This window comes from Dinoponera quadriceps, unplaced genomic scaffold (assembly GCF_001313825.1).
Source record: "Dinoponera quadriceps isolate SergipeBrazil2010 unplaced genomic scaffold, ASM131382v1 scaffold2167, whole genome shotgun sequence".
Lineage (NCBI taxonomy): Eukaryota > Metazoa > Arthropoda > Insecta > Hymenoptera > Formicidae > Dinoponera > Dinoponera quadriceps.
Genome location: NW_014556702.1, coordinates 1707755 through 1729427, shown reverse-complemented (window position 1 = coordinate 1729427; position 21673 = coordinate 1707755). Strand labels below are relative to the sequence as shown.

The 21673-nt window shown below is 41.4% G+C and overlaps 2 protein-coding genes across 12 annotated transcripts in view; one reads left to right on the top strand and one right to left on the bottom strand.

The window, feature by feature from the left end:
- LOC106747961 overlaps window positions 1-21673 on the bottom strand; it is a 100436-nt gene that overhangs the window by 54505 nt on the left and 24258 nt on the right. The gene's annotated exons all lie outside the window — the stretch shown is intronic.
- The window catches only part of LOC106747970 (leucine-rich repeat-containing protein 15), a 109792-nt gene that overhangs the window by 84022 nt on the left and 4097 nt on the right, over window positions 1-21673 (top strand). For 3 of the 11 annotated variants that reach the window (XM_014626054.1, XM_014626056.1, XM_014626055.1), the window contains 6 exons: window positions 16877-17486; window positions 19081-19303; window positions 19558-19697; window positions 19969-20121; window positions 21140-21320; window positions 21483-21622. In XM_014626054.1, the coding sequence (XP_014481540.1) occupies window positions 17126-17486; window positions 19081-19303; window positions 19558-19697; window positions 19969-20121; window positions 21140-21320; window positions 21483-21622 (1198 nt within the window). In that variant the 5' untranslated portion in view covers window positions 16877-17125. Of the gene's footprint in view, window positions 1-14448; window positions 15399-15418; window positions 16195-16282; window positions 16331-16360; window positions 16384-16876; window positions 17487-19080; window positions 19304-19557; window positions 19698-19968; window positions 20122-21139; window positions 21321-21482; window positions 21623-21673 lie in introns of those variants that run through there. The other 8 variants (XM_014626049.1, XM_014626048.1, XM_014626050.1 and 5 more) reach the window with 8 other exon arrangements.

Here is a 21673-nt window from a genome sequence, read left to right as displayed (position 1 = left end):
TAAGAATATTAATTGCTACTTACTGGATATATGGACAGCAAAATAATTTGGTTACGCTGAATAAATTTTATTGTTGTCTCGCAACGATGTTTCGTTACAACAGCAAAATTATTTTTTCTGTGTAACGAATTTTTTTGTTGTCACTATAGTAACTGACAATTTGCTGTGCCAGTAAAATATTTTTCTTCGTGCAAACGAACTAATAGAAGCGCTGATTAGATTGATCAACAGTCCGGTGACCAGAGAGTAAAAATGCACTATTTTTACGAGAAACATTACGAAGTACCTATTGTTTCTAATACCCCTGCAGCTACACGAATTAGAGCAGCATCGTAATTCAACGTTTCTGATTCGCGTGGGATTTCTGATACGAGAGTTTCTCTGCTCAGTTTAATCGAATCCACGGGCTAACTTACTCGCGGAGGACATCACTATGCGAGTATTCTAATGGTAGGTATCTCGCATGTGCGTGTTTGTAACGTTCCGCGTTCAGCGACGACATGCCATTTCCCACAGAACGAGACGAATATTTTTGCACGGACAGGAAGAGAGAGAAAGAGAGAGAGAGTTTTATTTGGGAATGTCAAATATGTAACTGAAAAAACGCGAAATGCTTCTCCAACATTTCGTCCGCAAAAAAAAAAACGTTTTATGTCACGATAGGAGCATAATATAAAGCAAGTTTAAATCTAATTGAGAGAAGACATCTACTTTAGTCAGTTTTATAAAATATATCTGACTCGTGGTAATAAAGATTGACTTCTTTTCTATGGCGGCCAAAAATTGACTTTTCTTGGGTCCTTCGTTGACAAATTCCACGTTACTCTTCGACCATTTTCCCTTAACGGAACTACGTTGTACATCTTCGAAATTCGATTGCAGCCTTCTTTATATTCGTGTTACGTTTTAGTGGGTACCATTTGTTTCCCGAGCACCTCTTCGATCAAATTGTTTTACCTTTTTTGTGGCTTTTCCAGCGTTTGGTTAAACCATAGGGAATACCACCGAGAGAGAATTTATTTTCAACAATTCAATTACTTCCGGAAATTAGTATTATCTAGGTGGAAAGTGGTTCTATAAATTACAAATCACGCATACGATGTGCATTTAGATAATGAAAGATATTTTCAACGAATAAGTATCGCATGAGATTTTGTGTCACTGTTTTTATCTGGAAAGCACACAAGCGAACTGGTATTATAAAATAACTTTCCGAATTCTCCAACTATGAAAGTATCCTTTTATTATGGGAGTGCCTCTGTAAAAGTGCTACCATAGCTCGGAAGAAAAATGTAGGGTTTAACGTTGTGATGCATGGCCAGAATTGTCTGGAGGGTTAGAATTGCGATAACACGTGGATAAGAATAAAGGAAACAGAGACATTAAAACAACAGCAAGATATAACGTAACGCCAGCTATATAAAACGCACAGAGCAATTTCATTTTCGGAGTTTCATAACGTCGTGTCGCGGATACGACTTGAGATCACTTTTCGTCCATGATGCAGCCGACATGATAAAATCGAGGTACTCAGCGAGTTTTTACGCGACTTCGTAGTTTTCACAAACAAGCAAATCGCATTGAAATTTCGTAAATTATCCGAGTTTAAGTTAACGCGGTCATAAGAGCGTAGAGAATATAAATCAGTCCACCGTACCTTCTAATTCGCGTGATTTTTCCTAAAATTCTGAAAAAATATCAGGCGTTTTATCGCTCGACGAGTACGGCGTTCGTAGCTTCGATGAGATCGTAAACGTTCGCGTATATCACTGGAGCGGCCAACCAGGTTAAGCCTCGTAACGATATTTCGCGAAGCTCGTTGCACGTATGCGATGCATCTCCACCAGGATGAGATTATTTCAACCACGATATCTATCCTTTACTTTGATAACATTAACTCAATATCGTGAGATTGGTCCGATATAATTTACAACTGTTACCATTACTGTCAATAAGGACGATTTTCCGTCACTATTAACATGATTGTTTTAGATCTTTTTCGGAAAATTTAAGTTGGCAGTGAATCTTAATTGTAAACTGAGGCGAATGTGAAATCTTGAAGTTCCATATATTTGCAGTTAAAAAACTATCGAATAACAATAGATATTGTATCATTAATTGATGAGATAGTGTATAAAAGAAAAAAAAAGAATATACAAACACTGTTATCTTTATAATTAGAATTGTCGGCTTTACATCTGACATGTGAGCAATAAAAGATAATATTAATTAGATTGCAGTTATTTGTTTTTTTTCGATTTCATGCGTTTACAATGTACAAACGCAACGTATTGTACTTGCGATTCACGTAACGGTGCACCGTTATTTTATCTGGAAAGAGAAAAATAAACGCTGTCGATTCAACGATACGAACATTGTTCAGTTTTTATTTATTTATTTAACGATAGTCAAGAGTCCCTTGGTTTACGTAAGTTTACTTTTATGAAAGTGGCGAAGACTGTTCCCGCAAAAATCTAGCTCGCTTGTCGCTGAATGTTTTTTGCTTTTTGTCGTGGCCAGTTGAGACTGATTGCTCGCGTTACGTCTTGACGTTTCTTTCGCCGCAGTTTAAGTGCATCGCGTGACACGGGTGGAAGCAGCGGCTCGGAATCCGCGTGGGCGAATTAAATAGGCCGCGAATTCAATTCCGGCGTGGATAGTTAAGCACGAGAAGCATCGCGACTAGAAGTTTACGAAGGCTTGTTTCTTTAATCTATGCATCACGGACGCAAGAACGGAAGACACGGAAACGCGCGATTAGATCACCGGTGATCTTAATATTTTCACAGAAGCTAAAGGGTTGGAAATATCTCTCCGGATACTGCATACATCGAATGTGCCCCTATTATTTCGCGAATGAATAGGGGTGCGTTCGATGTGTGTTTCCTCCAACGACCCGGATTAATTCCGCTATCCAGCGTTTAACTTGAAACGATATACGTACTACAAATAGTATATACAAGTAGTAAACACACACATACACACACTCCCCATTTATTACAGTATACATCAGTTTAGCGCAAGGATCCTCCGTTCCTCCATATTTTGCGATATGCTGCAAGGGGAATCCCGGTGCTCTAATCCCATATTCTTGGTGTTGTTAATACGGGATGCAGCAGCCTGTTCCGAGGCGTATAATTGGCCAATCTAGGGATATGGGTCGTCTCCTTACAGGGCCGCGCTCTCGGCACTCTCTTCCTCAAATATCAGTCAGCGCGATCGTGATTACACGCCCCGGTCACGTTATACTCGGTTGAGGTCTTGCAGGACAGCCGGAACCTACCTCTCGCCTCTCCGCGCGCGCGCTGGCCGATCAATATTACGTATATGTTGGGAGGCCAAGCGAAACGTCGAGCAACCAACAGGTGAAGTAACATCGCGGCAGACTGTAGAGGGGTACGAGGCCAAGGGGAGAATATAAAATTACCCTCAGTGGATGGAGGGAGGGTCGTCGTAGCCGACCTCAGTTCGCCGCGGATGGATCACTTAATGCATGATCCACCTTGGATTTTCTCTCGTGGTCTCGACGCGTCTTCTCTGCCTCCTATTCTCTTTCTTTCTCTATCACCTCTCTGTATATCGCTCTCTCTCTCTCTCTCTCTCTCTCTCTCTCTCCCTCTCTCTCTCTCACCTCGCGCCCTGTACTCTTTCCCATCTGCGGCCCTACTTCCGCAACTTTTGCCGTATATCACGACGTAGGGCGAAACTTTAAATAAATGTTCTAATTTCATCGCGATTTCGTAGATCGAGGGGATCACTGCGATGGCGCGAGGGAAAATTCGCGGAGAGTATCGATTCCAGGTACGTAATGAACAAGCCGATAACGCGCGATAATCGGATTCTACGTTTATTATACCTGTCGACCGGCGAGATCACTTTGTCAATAGGACGAAGAGAGTCTAATCCTAATGCTACCGGATATTATAACGTGCTATTTATAGATCTTTCCATTGCATTTTTCATTATTTTATTATGGAGCGAGTGGTTTGATATGAAAATAATCTTCTGTAGCAAGAAGTTTCTTTCATAAATATGTTACAGTTATATTTAAAATTAAAACTTACTTGTCTTTCTCTCTCTCTCTCTCCCTCTCTCTCTCTCTCTCTCTCTGTACAGATATATATTTCCTTTTCTTTCTTTCCCTACATATAGTAAAAGATAAACAACCTCTATTTTTAACATTCATTTGTAGGTCAACTTTGAACTATACTATATTAAAAATTACTTTATCGCACATGGCGCATCTTTTGTGTCTTTGAATATTTTCGGGAAAAATATTCATTTAATTAACATAATTTTAGCTTGCTCATATTTCATATTTTCCAGGTGACCTACTTTCAGGGATTTTTTTATGAAATCTTGATAAAATATTAAAAAATCTTAAAGGTATGAATATAGAAGATGTAGCATCTCTTCGTAACGTGCCAAATATTGAATTTCCCAAATTGAAATTCAGTTTATTGAAGTAATGTAATTTGCTTTAAGTTTAATTTGTGTTATACGAGCTGCTTCGTGCAACGATTTTATTTGACTTTAAAATCATATAATAACTTCGTCAGAATTTCGCGATGGGTTATGCTTTAACAAATTCGTCGCAACAAAACGGAGAAAAAAAACCACCGAAGAGGTAGAATATAGTATTATAACAAAATGAAATTACACGTACACACATATATATACGCATAAATAATTATATCGTACGTCCACTTTTAACATAACATACAATAATTATCAGGAAATATTTGCCTTACGGAACGTTCCGCAAAATCAATCCGACTCGATGTTTCGACACACATTGCAATTATTTGATATATAGCGCAATTATCAAACCAACAAATAACACACTGTTCAACTCAGCTCATCGATTTTCCGTCTAAAATCACACGAATCCCGCTCATCATTATCGCGTCTCGCCATTACCGAGGTTTCCTTTATTAATACGCAATTGTCACGTCTAAAAATCATATTTATAATTATCAAAATTATTAACAGGAGCGTATTAATGCGGTCGTGACGGACGTGTGCCATTGTGCCGTTTATTAATACGCGGGACAGGACAATGCCGCGGCGTATGAACCAGGTCTAATTAGGAGTCCGCTGTTGGGCGTACGCATGGTTCATTAGGTCACTCAGCCGTTATACCGACGCTAACGAATGCCATACTCCGCAGGCGGAACCGAACCCCCGACGTCGGCGACGCGTCCTTACACGATGCATTCGTCCATGTTGCAACGCATATATATGTGGAAAATATGCAAACTCTCCCTCCCCTCTCTCTCTCTCTCTCTCCCTCTCGATGCAACACTCGCCGTTGTATTACCGCACGCCGTGTGTTCCATATTTGCATACACGCCTCACGATCGTGCGATGGCTCGATCTCGAAAGTCCATGACGATTGGCGCGGAAAATGCCGTCGGATGGCGAACGCGCCAGTCCGCGAAAGAAGAGGCCGTTTCTCGTGCGATAGTAAGCTTAATTATACGTACTTACGCGAATTTGCATATCGCATACCGACGAATCGATGCTTCCTTTTTTTCTTTTTTTTTTCTATAGCCTTACACGGGAAAGCCGGAAGCCGCCCGCGGCCACATACGATTTACGCAGAAATTAGTTTTCTGCGGCGGAATATTTTTCGGGACGGGATGTTGTGCAGTCTCGCTGTTTTCATAATGGAATGGAAATACTATGTACACGCGCAGACACGCGCAATATGTTGACCGAATTTTCATGTATCTGATAATGTAATTTCCGATAAAAATTTTTTTATTTTACGCGTTGACGACCCGATATCCGGCGATTCGTATTGGAAAATCGGAGCGTAACACCGTGATTTATTAAAGAACGGCAGTGAGCAAACGGGTTCGCTGAGTTATACGCGTGCGTTTGCTGTGTTTGTGTTCGAAAATAAAAAAAGCGCTCTTATTTTTTAATCTTTTTCCTCTCACGATTTTTGCGAAAAATAGAGTTACATAGGTTTGTAACTCTGCTACAAAGTTAATATGTTCCGCGCAATTTCTTTTGAATAGCACAGAACCCGTCGTAGGAACGGAATGAAATACGAGTAAGTAAAATAGTTCGATGATGGAATGAACAACGGGAAATACACATTTCGTAGAGCAGCGATAATTGGAAAGCGTCGTACAGTCTCCCCATTAATTTTGTTCCGTCAGAGAGGTTGAAATCCAGTGATTAACTGGGGACATACCGTACACGAGGTTGAAACGCATAGAATGTCGAATGAAACGTGTCACCTCTCCGACACAAAGATCGGTGCTGCACGGCGCAAAATACTGGCGCATTCAAGTCGAAATTTTAAAATCCACATTAAGTCTTGAAATAGAGAAAACGGAAGTAAGTTCCCATTTGTAGTATCAAAGGAGCACAATAGGTGCTTCTTTAATGCTACAAAGGGAATTTAATCTTCCAGAGCTTAAATTTTAGTTCCACATTAAGTCTTCAAGTGAAGAAAATGGCAATCATTTCCCTATTTATAGTACCAAATATTTTCATATTAAAATACGATGTTCAAGCATTAATTTGAGTCCTTTTCAAAATCTCTCGCACATCGGGTTCGTCAGCTATGAATTTTCAAATATAGTTAAAAACGCGTTTTTGGGGCGTTTCAACCACATTTTTTTCATAAATTTAACGATAGAATATTTTTCCATGTGGATTTGGATTCGACGTACCAAAAAATTGTGGGAAACTCTTCTTTTCCAGACCGCAAAAAAATAAAATTTGATAGACCTGTGTAATGGTCACGAGTAGAAAGAGCACGAATAAAGTATATAATAATTAAGTCATATACGATTTAGAGATTAAAAATATTTGAATTTTAAAACAACGCACCGATAAATCGAAAGAGGTGGTAATTATTTAATATGCGTACGAACACTCGTGAATGAAGTTAAAAACGCAAAGTGTGTCGCCGTTGGAGCAAAACTGCTGAAATAAAGAAGCAAACTGCGACGTCTTTATGCAGACGACAAATTGGACAATCAGAAAAATCGGCGAATCGTTCGAGAGTTTGCACGATCGAGGCGCGAACGAAGAACATCGCGATCGTCCCTCATTTTCCTTCTTTAGTATTTGAATGCGAAATCCTCTTACGAACGCCACCCGCGTCTCGACTAATGGTGTACCATTAGTCGAAACTGGGAGTACTTCATTATGCCAGATCTATTTGCCGCGGGCGAAAAACCTGACGGACGTATTCTATGTCTGTCGGCCCGCCTTAGAACTTATCCGGCTATTATAGCGGGTATGTCGCGAAAGAAAGAGCGCCTCTTTTGCCGGAGACGATTTGTCGAGTTTTCGTACCGTACTCTTCCTTCCTGCCCCAGACATTCGTCGACCATTTGTCAAGTTGTTGACAGAGCGTCGCGACGTATTTTTACGTTAAAATGCACGTCAGTATGAATTACGTTAAAATGCAATGTCAGTATGAATTTATTAAACATTCATGACATTACGATTTTATGTTATGTTAAAAGGGAAGGCTATTTTCGCCCCAATGTTAGCGTGTGACGAAGTATGACAGATCGAAAGCATTTCTTCTCCTCGCACCACCATAAAATTGTTAAATTAATTTATCACATAATTCTCTCTCTCTCTCTCTCTCTCTCTCTCTCTCTCTCTCTCTTCCTCTTCCTCTTTTCTGTCTGTATATATGTCGTTGTTTCATTACACGGAAAATGACACATGGGAAAATGTCACGGTTTCGGACACATTATCGAATCCAGTTAAATTGTACACAAAAATATCTTGTACAATATTATTCTCTGCCTTTTTGAACTGCTTGGAGATATTCTAATTCGGGGTTTTCGAGACAGGGGTATAAAATCTAGTCGGCGGCATATGTAACATTTGCATTATACAAAGTTTCGTTAGAATTGTCAAAGTTGACATAACGTAATGCAAACCTGTTATTTTTTCACTCGCGGAACAAAATATTTGGTTAGAGTTTGTCCCATCTCGTCATGTTGTTACGGGGTTAAAAGGTGAATACACCGTAGCAGTCGGGAGCAGTATTAAAAGTGGATCACGCATGCAACGATTCTACTACTCGCGTTGCCAAGAGTTCAGCCTTGCATGGCGCCGCATTTGGACGCCGTGAAGCGAGAAGCGCATTCGGCGTTCGCATTTCCGCGTTCGCGGGAGATGCGCGCCGCCGGCGCGCACTCAACCTCACGGGAAGGTCCGATTCTCCAGCCACATCGGGCAACGTTCCGGGATTGTACGGTAATCACGAGATGCAAACGCGCTACTTCCGTTTCTCTTTATCAAACTAATTTCTACACAGCGCCGCGAAAATATCCGCCGGATATCAGTTCGATCTTTTACCGTTATTACCGAACGGCAGGCCAACGTGGTATCGCGCGAAACGCCACCGCGTGGGAACGGAGAGCAAAGCATACATTGGCGCACGTCGATACTTTTCCGATATTGGCGCGCGCGTGTGCACATTAATACCCGACGTTTTGAGATTAGAAAAGAAACAGCGTGCGTGTTACCTCGTCGTTTCTTATAAATGCAGTTACGTCCGTTCCGAATCCTCGACAGACGTTATGTACGAGGCTGAGTCAATAATCGTCCGCAATATGTTTCTAAAAACTTATCACAAAGAAGTGGAGAACTTACAAGCACGTCATTTTCCAATTTCCAGTTCCTTTGCTTTGCAACGCATTTGATTCAGCGTTCTCTAAGTTTGTTCATACCCTTGGAAGATAGTGATCTCGATTGGTTTGCAAACTACCTGTATACCGCTTTTCTCACACGTTGGTCTACAGCAACACGACGACATCGCAATCTTCTTCATCTTTGAGGAGTCTAGTGATAATCTAAAGGAGCGAGGTCAAGACTGCGCGGAGGATGCTCCAATACTTCGAAATTCAAATTGTGAAACGTTTTGCTACGAACAACGTGTAAAAAAAGCGGTGTACAAGTGGCTTTCAGACCAACCAAGAACATTTTTTCCGAGGGTATGAACAGACTTACAGAACGTTGGACTAAGTGCATTGCAAAGCAAAGGAAATATATTGGAAAATGACGTGCTTGTAAATTCTCTGCTGCTTTGTGATAAGTTTTTAGAAACACATTGGGGACAATTATTGACTCGTATATGTAACGATCGTTACACCGTGAGTAAAGTTTCACGCGAAATTTCGAAGGGAAAAATGCGCGAGATTAAAATGCATCATAAGCTCCACCGGATGCGCATAAATCTCGTGCCGCCCCTGAGCGAGCGTAATCTTCGCTAGCGTTAATATAAGGGCGAATCGGGTTAATTAGGGCTAGAAACGACCGAAATTGTGAGGCGCGTGCAGGAAGGGATGTGTGAATAACGTATTTCCCATGTGTATTCAGCGAAGGGAAGCTCCACGGACCATAATCCCTCGCGTAATCTTCTTAGGGGAAGGGGTATCTTTTTTCGGGAGGCAATTCCAGTTCGGGCGGCGCGCAACGCGCGTATGAAAAGCCGACGATTTAACGGCTTCGCCAACTTCACGTTCTCTTTGTTGGCTTAACGTCGCTTACAAGCATCTTTTTTACCAATTACACGCCGGACGTTGCCGGACTTGGCAAAAGCCGGGGTTTCTTCCCGTCCTGCCACGAGGAACGACCGACCGGGCTCAATTATGAATGAAATCTTGTTTGCAGAAATCGTGCACTACGGTAGGCAGCGGCATTCGAGGAACGGCGCACCGAAGTTTAACGATCTCCGCCGTAGGAGAACACGTAGCCTCGCTGAGTTACGCGGAGGAAAAATAAATGCGCGACAGATGGAAAAGCACGGACAGTATACAAATCTGTCCTTCGTATTTCATGAGTGCGACGGTGTAATGGACAATTCCGGAAATGATATCGCGAGCCAGGGAACAGTCGCGGGAGTACGCGGTCCGCTTCCCCCGCAGCGTTGCGACTTAAAGCCTACGCGACATGCATAAAAGATTTATGCAAATATCCAATCAGGTCTGGATTCTGACGCCCGGATCCACTCGCTAAACGCGAAACATCTCTCCTTGGAGATGAGATCATTTGAGATTATTACCCAGTCGTGATTAATGCACTAATGATGCAGTATTCCGTCCGATTGCCGACGCGTCAATTATTCAAAACGCATAAATGGGAAATTCGGTCCAGTTTCGTAGTCGCGGAATCGATTTCCCATTATTGCCGGCGCGAGACGATTTCCCTCGATATACGATGAGCGAGTCGAATGATGAATTTATAACAGATAGGCGTTTAAGGGAGTGATTTGCTTGAGCAATTATTAAAAGCTGAACAAATATATATCTGCCACTTTATTCACTGATATGAGCTTTTCGACATCGCCATACATTATCACGACTCGATTGAATCAATAATTCTTGAAAGTCTGGATAAAGATTTCCCGAACCTGTGTGAAACGCGACCCACTTTGTAGAATGGCTAACACCCGCGACTCACTTAGCTCTAGTGGATACGAAAATGCAAGGGCGGGAGGATGTTAAATTGATTATTTATTTATATCACTTTATTTATACTCCACCGCTCTTACTTTTTAATTTTTTTATCGAATATAATTTTATAAATCTATTTTTTAGATATATAATGTATGTGTAAAGAACGGGCTTGTTTCCTATTTTTATTGATGAAAGTTTGTAGTGAAAGCTTGAAAGTTTGTAAAACTACGCGAAATAATGAAGTGTAATTTAACACTCTAAAATTTTTGGATTACTAATGGATCGCGACCTATATTTTGGGAATATCCGGTCGAGACCACTTAATGTACACGTCGCGACGGAAAATGCATACAGATACGGAAGCGTAATTATATATGTCTGTTTTCATCGCCCGTCTGTATTAAAGTTACCAATTACATCGTGAATGTTGCTTTAAAATGCCGTCTGTTGTTTTTGGCACACATTGTACCGTTCCGATATTCCGAATACGCAGTTTCCGATCTCATCGATCATGGTATATGTATTAATCACCACGCGACGTCCGCTATCAATTTGCCGCTACGCGAACGTGTGGCTCTCGGTGGGTGCGTAGGTACGACGCATGCTAATCGTACTTAACATATACTAATAAAGCGTAACAAGCTCGTCATATATATTTAACGCTAAGCACGTTGAGGATTTTCGAGATTGAGAATTCGACGCGAATCGAATCGCCATGGTTCACTGGAAGTGGAACATCCCATTGCTTGATTCTCGCAACGAGATAACACGAGTCACGGATCGCCGTGAGATAATGTAACGAAATCGCAAACATGATCGTGAAACGTGGCGATCGAAACTGCGGGGAAAGGCCGTATAATCGTCGAATTTAATAAGCCTCCTGTTTTCAAGAACACTATGTTAACAATGCTATGTGTATATATTTGAGATCCATTTGGAGAAAGATAAAAAGAGAGAAAAATTGCGAACGAATGTACGTAAGGAAATGAGAGGCGGCTTCATAATAATGTCAGGAACAATAACTTCGCATATTCGCCCTGGGATTAAGATGCTCGTAAATCAATATATTTAGAATTAACACTTAAAATTCGACTCATTAACTAGTAAGACTACCTTTGTGTTACTCGCCGAATTTATTGGAACTCAATACACTAATTGTAGAGTAGTCAAAAATAATAAACACTTTTTTTTTTATATCAGCAATAGTGCAATTTTTTAAATGAGGACTATCTCTTGTATTCATAAGCACGAGTAATTAACTCGTTATATTTAAACTCACGGTATATTTTTGAGTTTTTGGATTTCATTTATATGTAGGAAGTGCGAATAAAAGCAGCGAACCTATTTTGAATCGCAAAACTCTCCGCTCTCTCTGTAGCTCATTTTTATTTATTTTTGTATTAGTATCATAGAGTGATATTCAGACGTTGCGCGCATTATATGTTGGGTACTTAAATTTAACGGATGTAATTCGTTAAAGATATTCGAGAGTCTACAACGCGAATCCGATCTCTATAATTAAACTGAAAGCAGAGCGTCTGTTGTAGTCCCCTAAGAAGATAACATAGATGCAGGTCATATCTTCCAATTAGATAATTCGATGTAATGAAATTTTCGTGTAATGAAAATGTAAACACGATCCGGCGATGAATCACATCACAAAAATTCCGCGTGACCCTGAGGACATGCCTCGTTCTGTTATTAAGACACAAGTTAAAAGCTTCGCTGCGTTTTCCGATATCGCGGCACCGTCGAAAGGCATCGATTTTCAAGGTTATAATTGAGGACTCTTTTTTTCGATACGAGATGTACACACGTTTTCCGGCGAAATTGAATTTCACAGTTTCTTTTTCTTTCTCTTTCTTCCCGAGATGAAAGTCAGTCGCTCAAGCGCGCCGGCGCGGAAAATGAAGAAAAGCGTAGCTACTGCGAGCGTAGTTGAACCGCGTTATCGAAGTGTCGACGTCACTCAATTTAATAGAGTGTTCCTCTCCCTCTCTCTTCTCTTCCCTCTTGCGAAATTGTACAATTTATTCTACGTCAACCGTCGTGCAAACAAAACGAGGCCCATTGTCGAGCGAGCGAAGATGAATCGATTCGGGCAACGTCGACCGCTTAACGAAAAGTACTTGTGTGTTCAGGTAACCCACCGAAACATTTGATCGGTTAATTAACATTCTAGTATCCCCATTAGTGAACGTTCGTTGTGACCTCATCACATAATTTGCGCTTTAGAAAATGCTAAAAGCGTGTCCCAAAGATGTGTCGTAACATGTACTCGATGCGTTTTATAATAAAAATAAATTTATTGTTCACATGATAATTATGAACTGTCTGTATGAGGACAAAAAAACGATTTGTCGTTCCGTCACCGCTCTTTCATAGTGTTATTTCCCGTTATTTTGCGCGATAACAACGTATCGGCAAAATTCCGCCTCAATGAGAGCAATGACGCTCCGCTGTATCAATTATAGATTTCTAAATTCAATTCTGGCCGGCGTACCGCGTCAACTCTTTGAATTTTACGCTCATTGCATTAGGTAAAAACGAAATTTAAGGAATGTCACTCGCGGTAGAAATGAATGCTGTAGAAGCTGGAAGCTCTTAATACTTTTTCAATTGAATCTTTCTCTCCGCGAACACAACTCACTGCCAAACTCAATTAGCGGTCGGGCGATATCCACCGTCTTAGTTTCTAGAACGTGAAAAAGCCTATATTCGGAGTGCGTAATAATGCATCGTTCTCTCTCTCTCTCTCTCTCTCTCTCTCTCTCTATTTTACTCTTTCTTTCTCCTTATCTTCAAGATTGGTTAATCCGAAATTACGACGTAAATTAATAGTCGCTGATCGAAAATATATTATCTATAGGTAACGACTGACGGATGAAACAATATTAAACAATTTTTATCCTCATTATTAATTTTGAAATACACATAAGATTTGGACAGGCGTGTGGAAGATCTGTAGTTAAGTATTTGATAAAAAAACAATTCAATTGAAAAGTTGTTAATTTGGAAATACTAACGTATATTATCGTTAATTATATAACCAAAATTTAGAATTAATGTGCTTCTATTTCAAAATATATAATGTGTTTTTATTTCAAAATGAGACAGAAGATATTCATTATGTTGAGTATATTCTGTTTTAGATACATTCATTCATTCATTTTTCATTAAAATATAAGCATTAAAATTGCATATTTTATGAATATTGATTAAGATTCATATCTAATTCCCATCGATAAGCAAATTGAAACGAAGTACTTTTCCATGTTGATTTTTATGTGTAAAATAGGTCAAATAAAAAAATTCGCACTCTCTAAAGTAACGTCTCTTAAAGATATAAATTAATTCGTTTTCTTAGTTTCTTCGAGCAGCGACGTCGTGATGATATTTATTATGTGTCCTGAAGTTACTCTAACAGGATTAAAGTCATTATTTACTGAAAGTAATCTTGGGGAAGACACGTTGCTGTCGGAAATAACGGAAAGACTTTGAGAACCGACTGCTGCACATATGCGCAGCATTCTACATTTTAATCTTCAATGTCGGCGCTTTGAGAAAATTTCCGCTTGGAAATTCGAAACGGCTGCGCTAAACCATTTCTCACGCAACGCGTAGCACGAAGTGGTGAAAGAAGAAGCATCAGCGAGACATCACAGCGCGATGCGGAAGAAGTTGCCAGGGCAAGATACAAAGTTTTCCTCCCGCAGACTGCTCTTTGTCCCTCCATCTTCCCTTTACGACAACCCCGTCGCGCGACCTTCTCGTGCGAAACAAACGGGTTCGCGTCGACGATCAGTATCGTCGTAGTATCGCGCAGAAACGACGTTGGCCGATATGTTCCCGCCACCGTCGTCCCCCGAATCCCATGATTCCAGTGCCGGAAGCGGCCTATTAGCCGCGTAATAATGACGCCGACGGACACCCAGGTCACCGGCAACGCAGCCGCAGAGCTTAGCGCAAACTGTGCCGCCTTCGCGTCTCGTTAGTTTATCTTAGTGGCAACCCCGCTATCGGCGCCGTCGGTTCCATCGCTCCATACGACCGTGTGGCCAACACGCTCTTTGAATCCCTCGACTTCCGGGGTTACGTTGGGCCGTACCTTTGTACTTCCGGCCGTAAATCGAAAGGAAGACCGCGCGTAATAGTGTTTCTTTTTCAAGCGACGTCGCGTTCCTTCCGGAGGTAGATCCGGACGAGATCCGACAGGTTATCGAGTCGGTGGTGTCCCGTCGATATCGTTATCTGAAGAGGTCACCGACGATGACATCGTGACACGACTACCGTGCGCGATACGCGCGGCGCAATTGCGCCGGATAGACAAGGCGCGCGCGGATATTACTATCAAACCGAGCAGGCAGTGAGCGATTACTTTGTGGGTGGAAGCGGAAGCGCTTCGCGACGATTTTGCCGAACGAGTTTACGGGTGTGCGTAGGTGAGGCGAATAGAGGACCACGGGCGAGAAGAAGAGGTGTTTATCGGCAAAATAAATCATTCACACGCGCGCAATGATGGGATCGTGAGCCGCGGGAGTTCGATAATAGCGCATTCGTCGTCGTTGTTACTTCGCAGTTGTGCCTCGGAGATCCCTCGTGACATCCCGACTGTCGTGACGACGATCTCCGATAGTGTGTGCACCTGAAGTGAAAATCGAAGGAATTTTGATTCGCGACGCGCACCGATTTCACGAATTCCGCGAGGAATTCGCGGCTACTGCGAATTTTTTCGTTCGGTTACTTGTTACGAACGTAACGAAGATGCGCCAGTGTTTAAGAAAGAGATGATGTCGCGCGTTTATAAATATGCGATCAATGCAGCTATCGCGCTCACAGTGACATAAGCGATGCCTAGTGCATCCGTAAGCACACGTAGTCACTTCATTTTACGTCTTCCGTTGAGTGTTTTACGCGCTAGAAGAAGATACCATACATCCGCCGCATGGCTCGGTAGGTGCAATCGCTGATAGCGCAGTTGTGCAGTTGTGCGCGCTACAGCGTCGTCGAACTACACGTCTCTGCTGAGTACAATACATAAAAGTTTCGCGAAAATGCATCGAGAACGCTGTACCTGATCAATTCGGAGTCGACCTTACGTTGACAGATATCTGATCGTCAATTTCTGAGAAATATTATTTTTTTTATTTATTATATAAAATTAATTAAAGTGTAATATACGCGTCATCAGCTGTTTATACCGTTTAATTACATAATATGAAATATTTTCTCTATGTAATTAATTGTCGCGTTCAATGTTTGATGAGAAATTGATTTCGAATTTATCGAGAGAAATATTTTCTGTAGTGTTTCGTATCTTTTCGCAAGCTATCCATATTAGCCCTTTAACGGTAGGATCAATTTGACCCTACGCTTTGTCTATTTTACAGTGTGCACGCGTTGTTTCTCTCCTTAAGGGATGTTTCATGTTATCATTTACTTCTTCTATCCTTTTTGTACATTGATTACGTGAAAAATGAACAAAACAGAGCACGAATTCGAGTCCCAATTTACTGGATACGTTGAAAATCTACTCTGCTGTTAAAGGGCTAACGTTTCATTGACTGGAGATCTATTAATAAATCAGTTCCACTTTATTCGCGAGCAGTAAGTGAAGTGTTAATTGACAAACGTGCGGATACAAGTGGAGTGCGAATGTAACTCGTTGGTTCTTCGTACGCCGGATTTTACAAGTGTTTTTACGAAGATGGTAACGGCGCTGTAACGTTGCACATAACTGCATTGATGAGTACTGAAATTTAATGTTACTGCTGTTATTAACCTGTGTAAAAGTTTCGCACAGATGCCGTAACTATGGGCTATTATGAATACTTCCACATTACAAGATTTTAATATGCCGGAACGCAATCAAAAAAGCCACCCGAGTACGCTGCTGTTATTTCGGCATATTAAAATATGTTGTAATCCCACGCAAACAGTAATTCCAGAATAAATCACTATTCGCCATTTCTGCGCAAACCGCTCGGTTATTGAATCAATATCAAATCGAAGGCAATTGAATATTATCCTATTTTGTCTCTAACAATGGAACAGCATTTTTCTGTAACTGAAAATACTAACGGATATTCCGAATTATTCGTTAAAAGGTTATAATAGACAAATCGATGATTCAACGTGCATTTCGTATTGTCGTTTCCGTCGTAAAACAATGAGATTTATAATATCGATGCGTGGAAAAAACTGCACCTTTCTGTCGCTACAACAAAGAGCGTAAAAAATGTCATGATAAGCACGTTGAAGCGCGAATTCGCGAAAGTTAGACGCCACATTTTCCCTTATATCCTGTTAACAGGAAGTTATCCGATACCACGGTATACTCCTGCCGGATCCGCGTTCTCAACTAACCCGCCATGTTCCTTAATTCCCCGCGTACGTACGGGAGAAACTTATGGAGCGTCGTTTGCTTGCAGACTCGGTGTACTGGTACACCGTGGCAGAGCGAACAATGGATATGGGAAAAGCAGAGGCTAAGTAGCAGGCTGCAGGTACAGGAACGGAGACGGCGCGAAAAGTAGATTGGCGAGAGGCGTGCGGCCGACAGAAAGCGAGAGTGGTGTACGCCAGGAGGACAGGCAGTACGGCGGAGGGCGAACGAAAGGTACGGGAGGGTCGACCGTTGTGACGAAGTCGCGGGGACGAAGTGTGGAGCCGCACGAAAAATGAGGGAGCACGGTCTGCCGGATGTGTGGCGGCTGGTGTGGTTGCTCTGCCTCGTGTTGACGACGAGCTTGGCGCAAACATCGCATCTCTGTCCGACCCCCACCGAGATCTCGCCCTGTTCCTGCAGCGTGAAGAAGGCCGGCCTGGACATCGTGTGCGAGATCACTGACATGACACACATCTTGAAGGCCATGACCTTGCTCAAGGGAAAGTCGAACATAGTGATATTCTACCTTAGGCTTAGGCACAACAACTTGCCCAAGCTGCAGGGATACGTGTTCCTCGGGCTCAACATACATCATCTCACTATCCACAACAGTAGCCTCGCGGTGCTCGAGGAAGCCTCTCTTAGTTCTCTCGGTAAGTGTATGGATAATACTCGGAGGAAAGGACAGAAATATGATAGGATAGAGAGACGGTCTATATCGAGATTCTGTTCTAAATTTCTTTTCTATTTCTCGGGAAAGACATGGGAATTTTTTCGATCATGTGATAACTTCCCATGTAGAATAGAAAATCACAATAATGACAACATGGCATCAAAATGACGAGAAAGTGATCGAATCATGATCGTAAAGTGAGTTATTCATGTTTTCATCGTTTTGCCGTTACCGTGATTTTCTGTTTTAAACTTGGGTTGTGCAGTTTGTGCTTCGTTGAAAGGCAAATAAAATGCATAATAATCAAACCAGCCAGTCAATGCCGGAGTCGAAATTTTGATTCCAAGACTTGATGAAATAGTTACTAATTTTTTGTCTAACAGTTTCCAAAATAACCCAATACCATGTTCATGTATACAAATGGGTTGAATCTCTAAAGTTACATCCGGAAACAATGGTACAGAGAGAAAAACGCGAATTGAGCTCACGGCGATTGAACTAGCATACATATCGACGGCATTCAAGCCCGTAATTTCAAAGCCCATTGGCGTTAGTGCGCGGCGCGGTAAAAAATAGGAAAAAATACAACAACGCGCTGCCACCTCATGCACGGTCGTGTAGTAACATTTTTTACGGCACAGAACCAGCACCTGTCTTCTGGCGTCAAAAGACTTTCATGGAAGATTTAGGATCAGTTTTTATATTAAAGCCAACATTGAAGCACTCAGCCTGTCACGCGAGGCCCGCGTTAAAGTCGGCTGCAAATTTAACCCGCCTTTAAATCTCTTACGAAGCCCCGGGCTTTAGAGCCGCGACGCCGCCTTTGCGGCCACGCAGATTCGGAATAAATTACTGTAAGGGACTAGAAAATACGTTCTTTTTACACCTGCCGTATTCGAGATACGCGGGGATAACTGCGTCGCGTGGTCGCCCCATATAGGGGAAAACCTTAATGAGAATGCAGCGCTACGAGCCATCTCAGCGAGACATCGCTCGGTCGCATTAACTCGCAAGAACATTACACATGGAAAATGTTATTTTCCAACGGAGCTTTGAGTTCCCGTCGTGTTTTACGGCAGGTTGATTGTAGACAAAGCAGACAGACAGATTCGATGCACCGTACAATTAGCTAATGCGATGAACGTCGTCTTAAGGTACAAAACAAAGTTGTTGAATTTATAAATTACGTTGATTCTTGCTCACGTCAATAAAATATTACAAGGTTCGTTAATGTTATAACAATTCTCACGCAACTGCATTTTCATAGGGATTCACCGGAACGGTGCATCACGATAGTTTGAATTTTACCAAGTTTAAATTCTTTCAAGACGTGAGGTATAGCGTTAAGTCGCATACGTTTATTATGGAAATGTATGCCGCATTGGAGTTAGCTAACGGAACTGACGAAATCATCGCGGAATTTAACTTCTTCGATGTAGGGTAGATATCCAAAGTTACTCAATTAAATTCAGGAAATCCTTGAACACCACCGGCTAACATTTACGAGAGTCGTGCGTACGATCGCGGATGCAAGCATAACAGCCGCTAGAATTGAATAATTCACTTCCTTGCAGGAACGGACTTGACACAGCTGGATCTCTCTCAAAATGCACTGATTTCCGTCCCGTCCCCCGCGTTACGAGACCTCCACCATCTTCTGATTTTGAATTTGAACCGTAATAAAATCACAGCCATCCACAGCAAGGCTTTCGAAGGTCTCGACACACTCGAAATTCTCACCCTTTACGAAAACAAGATCACTAACATAGAGCCAGATGCGTTCAAAGGACTTGACAAGTAAGTCGCTCTCGTCGACTAAAAATTACAAATTCAAAGGGGAAGCTAAAATAAAAATCTCCGATTTTTATATTACCACGAGTCTTGAAAAGCGGATTTTGCTAAGCTAATAGTTGATTTAATAAATTATTTCTAATGTCGCGAGTTCGTTAAAATTCTTGATTGTCTTAAATCGTTGAACATAAAACGGACGCCCCGATATTTTAGTCTAAAGATCCTCCTCACTCTCGCGATTTTATTCTATTTAACATTAGCCGGAAACTCAAGAGGCTCAATTTAGGCGGAAACGAGCTCACGAGGGTTCCAACTCAAGCATTATCGTCGTTAGATTTGCTGAAGAAATTAGAGATGCAAGAAAATCACATATCAAGTATACAAGAAGGGGATTTCGCAGGTGAGGTTAACAGGTTTATCTTATTTAAAACGTATCTTTTAAAAACACGTAATATCCCCAAACCACAATTGGAAAATAGATTGACTTTTCAATTTCTACCCACAGAATCATTGTGATTTCGATTAAATCATCTTTTTCTAACCCAATGCACCTACTGGCTATATACTAGCTCTATATGTAAATAAAAATGCTTTTAGTAAACGTGTATGTAACGAACGTTCCGTAGAATTAAATGAAATAGTCTCACCGATAAAACGTTTCACCCTTTCAGGATTGAAAGCACTCGATTCATTAGGATTGGCGCACAATCTCCTCCGTGAGGTCCCGGCGCGTGTATTCTCCCACTTGACGCAATTAAACTCTTTGGAACTCGACGGAAATCATATTACCCACGTGGATCCCAATGCATTTATCGGTCTTGAGGGTGAGTGCAATCACAATACAGATTTTTAATCTATTAACCACGGATACACAAATTACCCTGAAGTACTTAAATTATTTCAATATTACTTTTCTCTGTATTTCTTCTCCTTTTTGGCATTTTCCCTAAAATAGGACATTTAAAAATACGACAGGTTGACGTCCAACGTACTTATGTCATGAAAAACTTTATCATTAATATTCCACATATATTTTTCGCATAATGATTCGCAAGCTTCTCCGCAATATCGGCAAAATATCTTCTCGATTCTCGATTTTGATGCAGCCGTGGAATTCGTGTAGTTTTGTGTTCAGTTTACCATGAAATTCTTACGATCTTTGCAGATCACTTTCTGCTTTATTTATCGTTGCAAGCGTCACAGCTGCTTAGCATTTAAATTTACCGCGTGCCACGACTGCCTACCAGCGATGCAGTAGGTTTCTTTGAGTATGAGGATAAACGAACGAACGACACTTTACAAACTATTTTTCGTCCCGTTGCGTCTAACGGACATGAACCCAATTATCTAAATAGGATTTTGACAATTACTTTCTTTTAGTAAACAAACGGCTTTGGTGTTTACATCGATTTTTACGAATTACACTTGAAGCTTTCAAGCACTTCGAAGCACTTGATCCACGCTTGCGTAAATTCATCCCGATTAATTCATATTTATTTGCCGCTACAAACAACTTGATTTGATTACCTACAATCGATTTAAAGAATTTCGTTTGAGCGTGTCGCAACTCTTGAGAGTTGTTGTCGATGCTCTTCCCGTAACAAAGCTATCTACTGCGAGGTAAATTGCCACTATTTCTTCTAATATGCGTATTACATACTCTTGCAACCGTTTAATTGCGTTACTCATGCCGTCAAGCGACAGAATCAATTCATTTCTTTACGAGGAACTAATAACCAAGAAATTTTTACGAGAGATTTCCGATACAACTCATCTTACGCGCTCAAATTATCTACGTTGTCTCCAGTTCTTCCTTGTAATCGTCTCGATCGCTCCTTTCAGAAAATCTGCAGTATTTGCGACTGGGAGATAATAATTTGCATTCAGTACCGAGCGACGCGCTGCGACGCTTACATCGCTTACGGCACCTGGACTTGCGATCGAACAACATCACTGTACTTGCAGAGGACGCTTTCACGGGCTACGGAGATTCCATCACTTTCCTCAACCTACAGAAAAATCTGTAATACACCTTCCTCTGTATGCCGCGACTTAAGGTTTTTGATCGGAGAAAAACGTTTGAATAAATCGATTAGTTATGCGTTGGAGGCGCACCTTTTAAAATTCTACGACAACAATCGATGCATCGCATATCAATGTAAATATAATTACACTATTTTTTCAGGATTAAAGTGCTCCCGCCCCTGGTATTCGAAAACCTCAATTCGCTAGAAACCTTGAATTTGCAAAACAACAAGCTCACGCATATTTCAGAAGAAGTCACGGAGAATATTGTCGACACTCTACGTCATATCGATATAACAGGTAACGTATCACTTCTCCTGCGTAACGCTAATACTAACATTACTTCCTCCG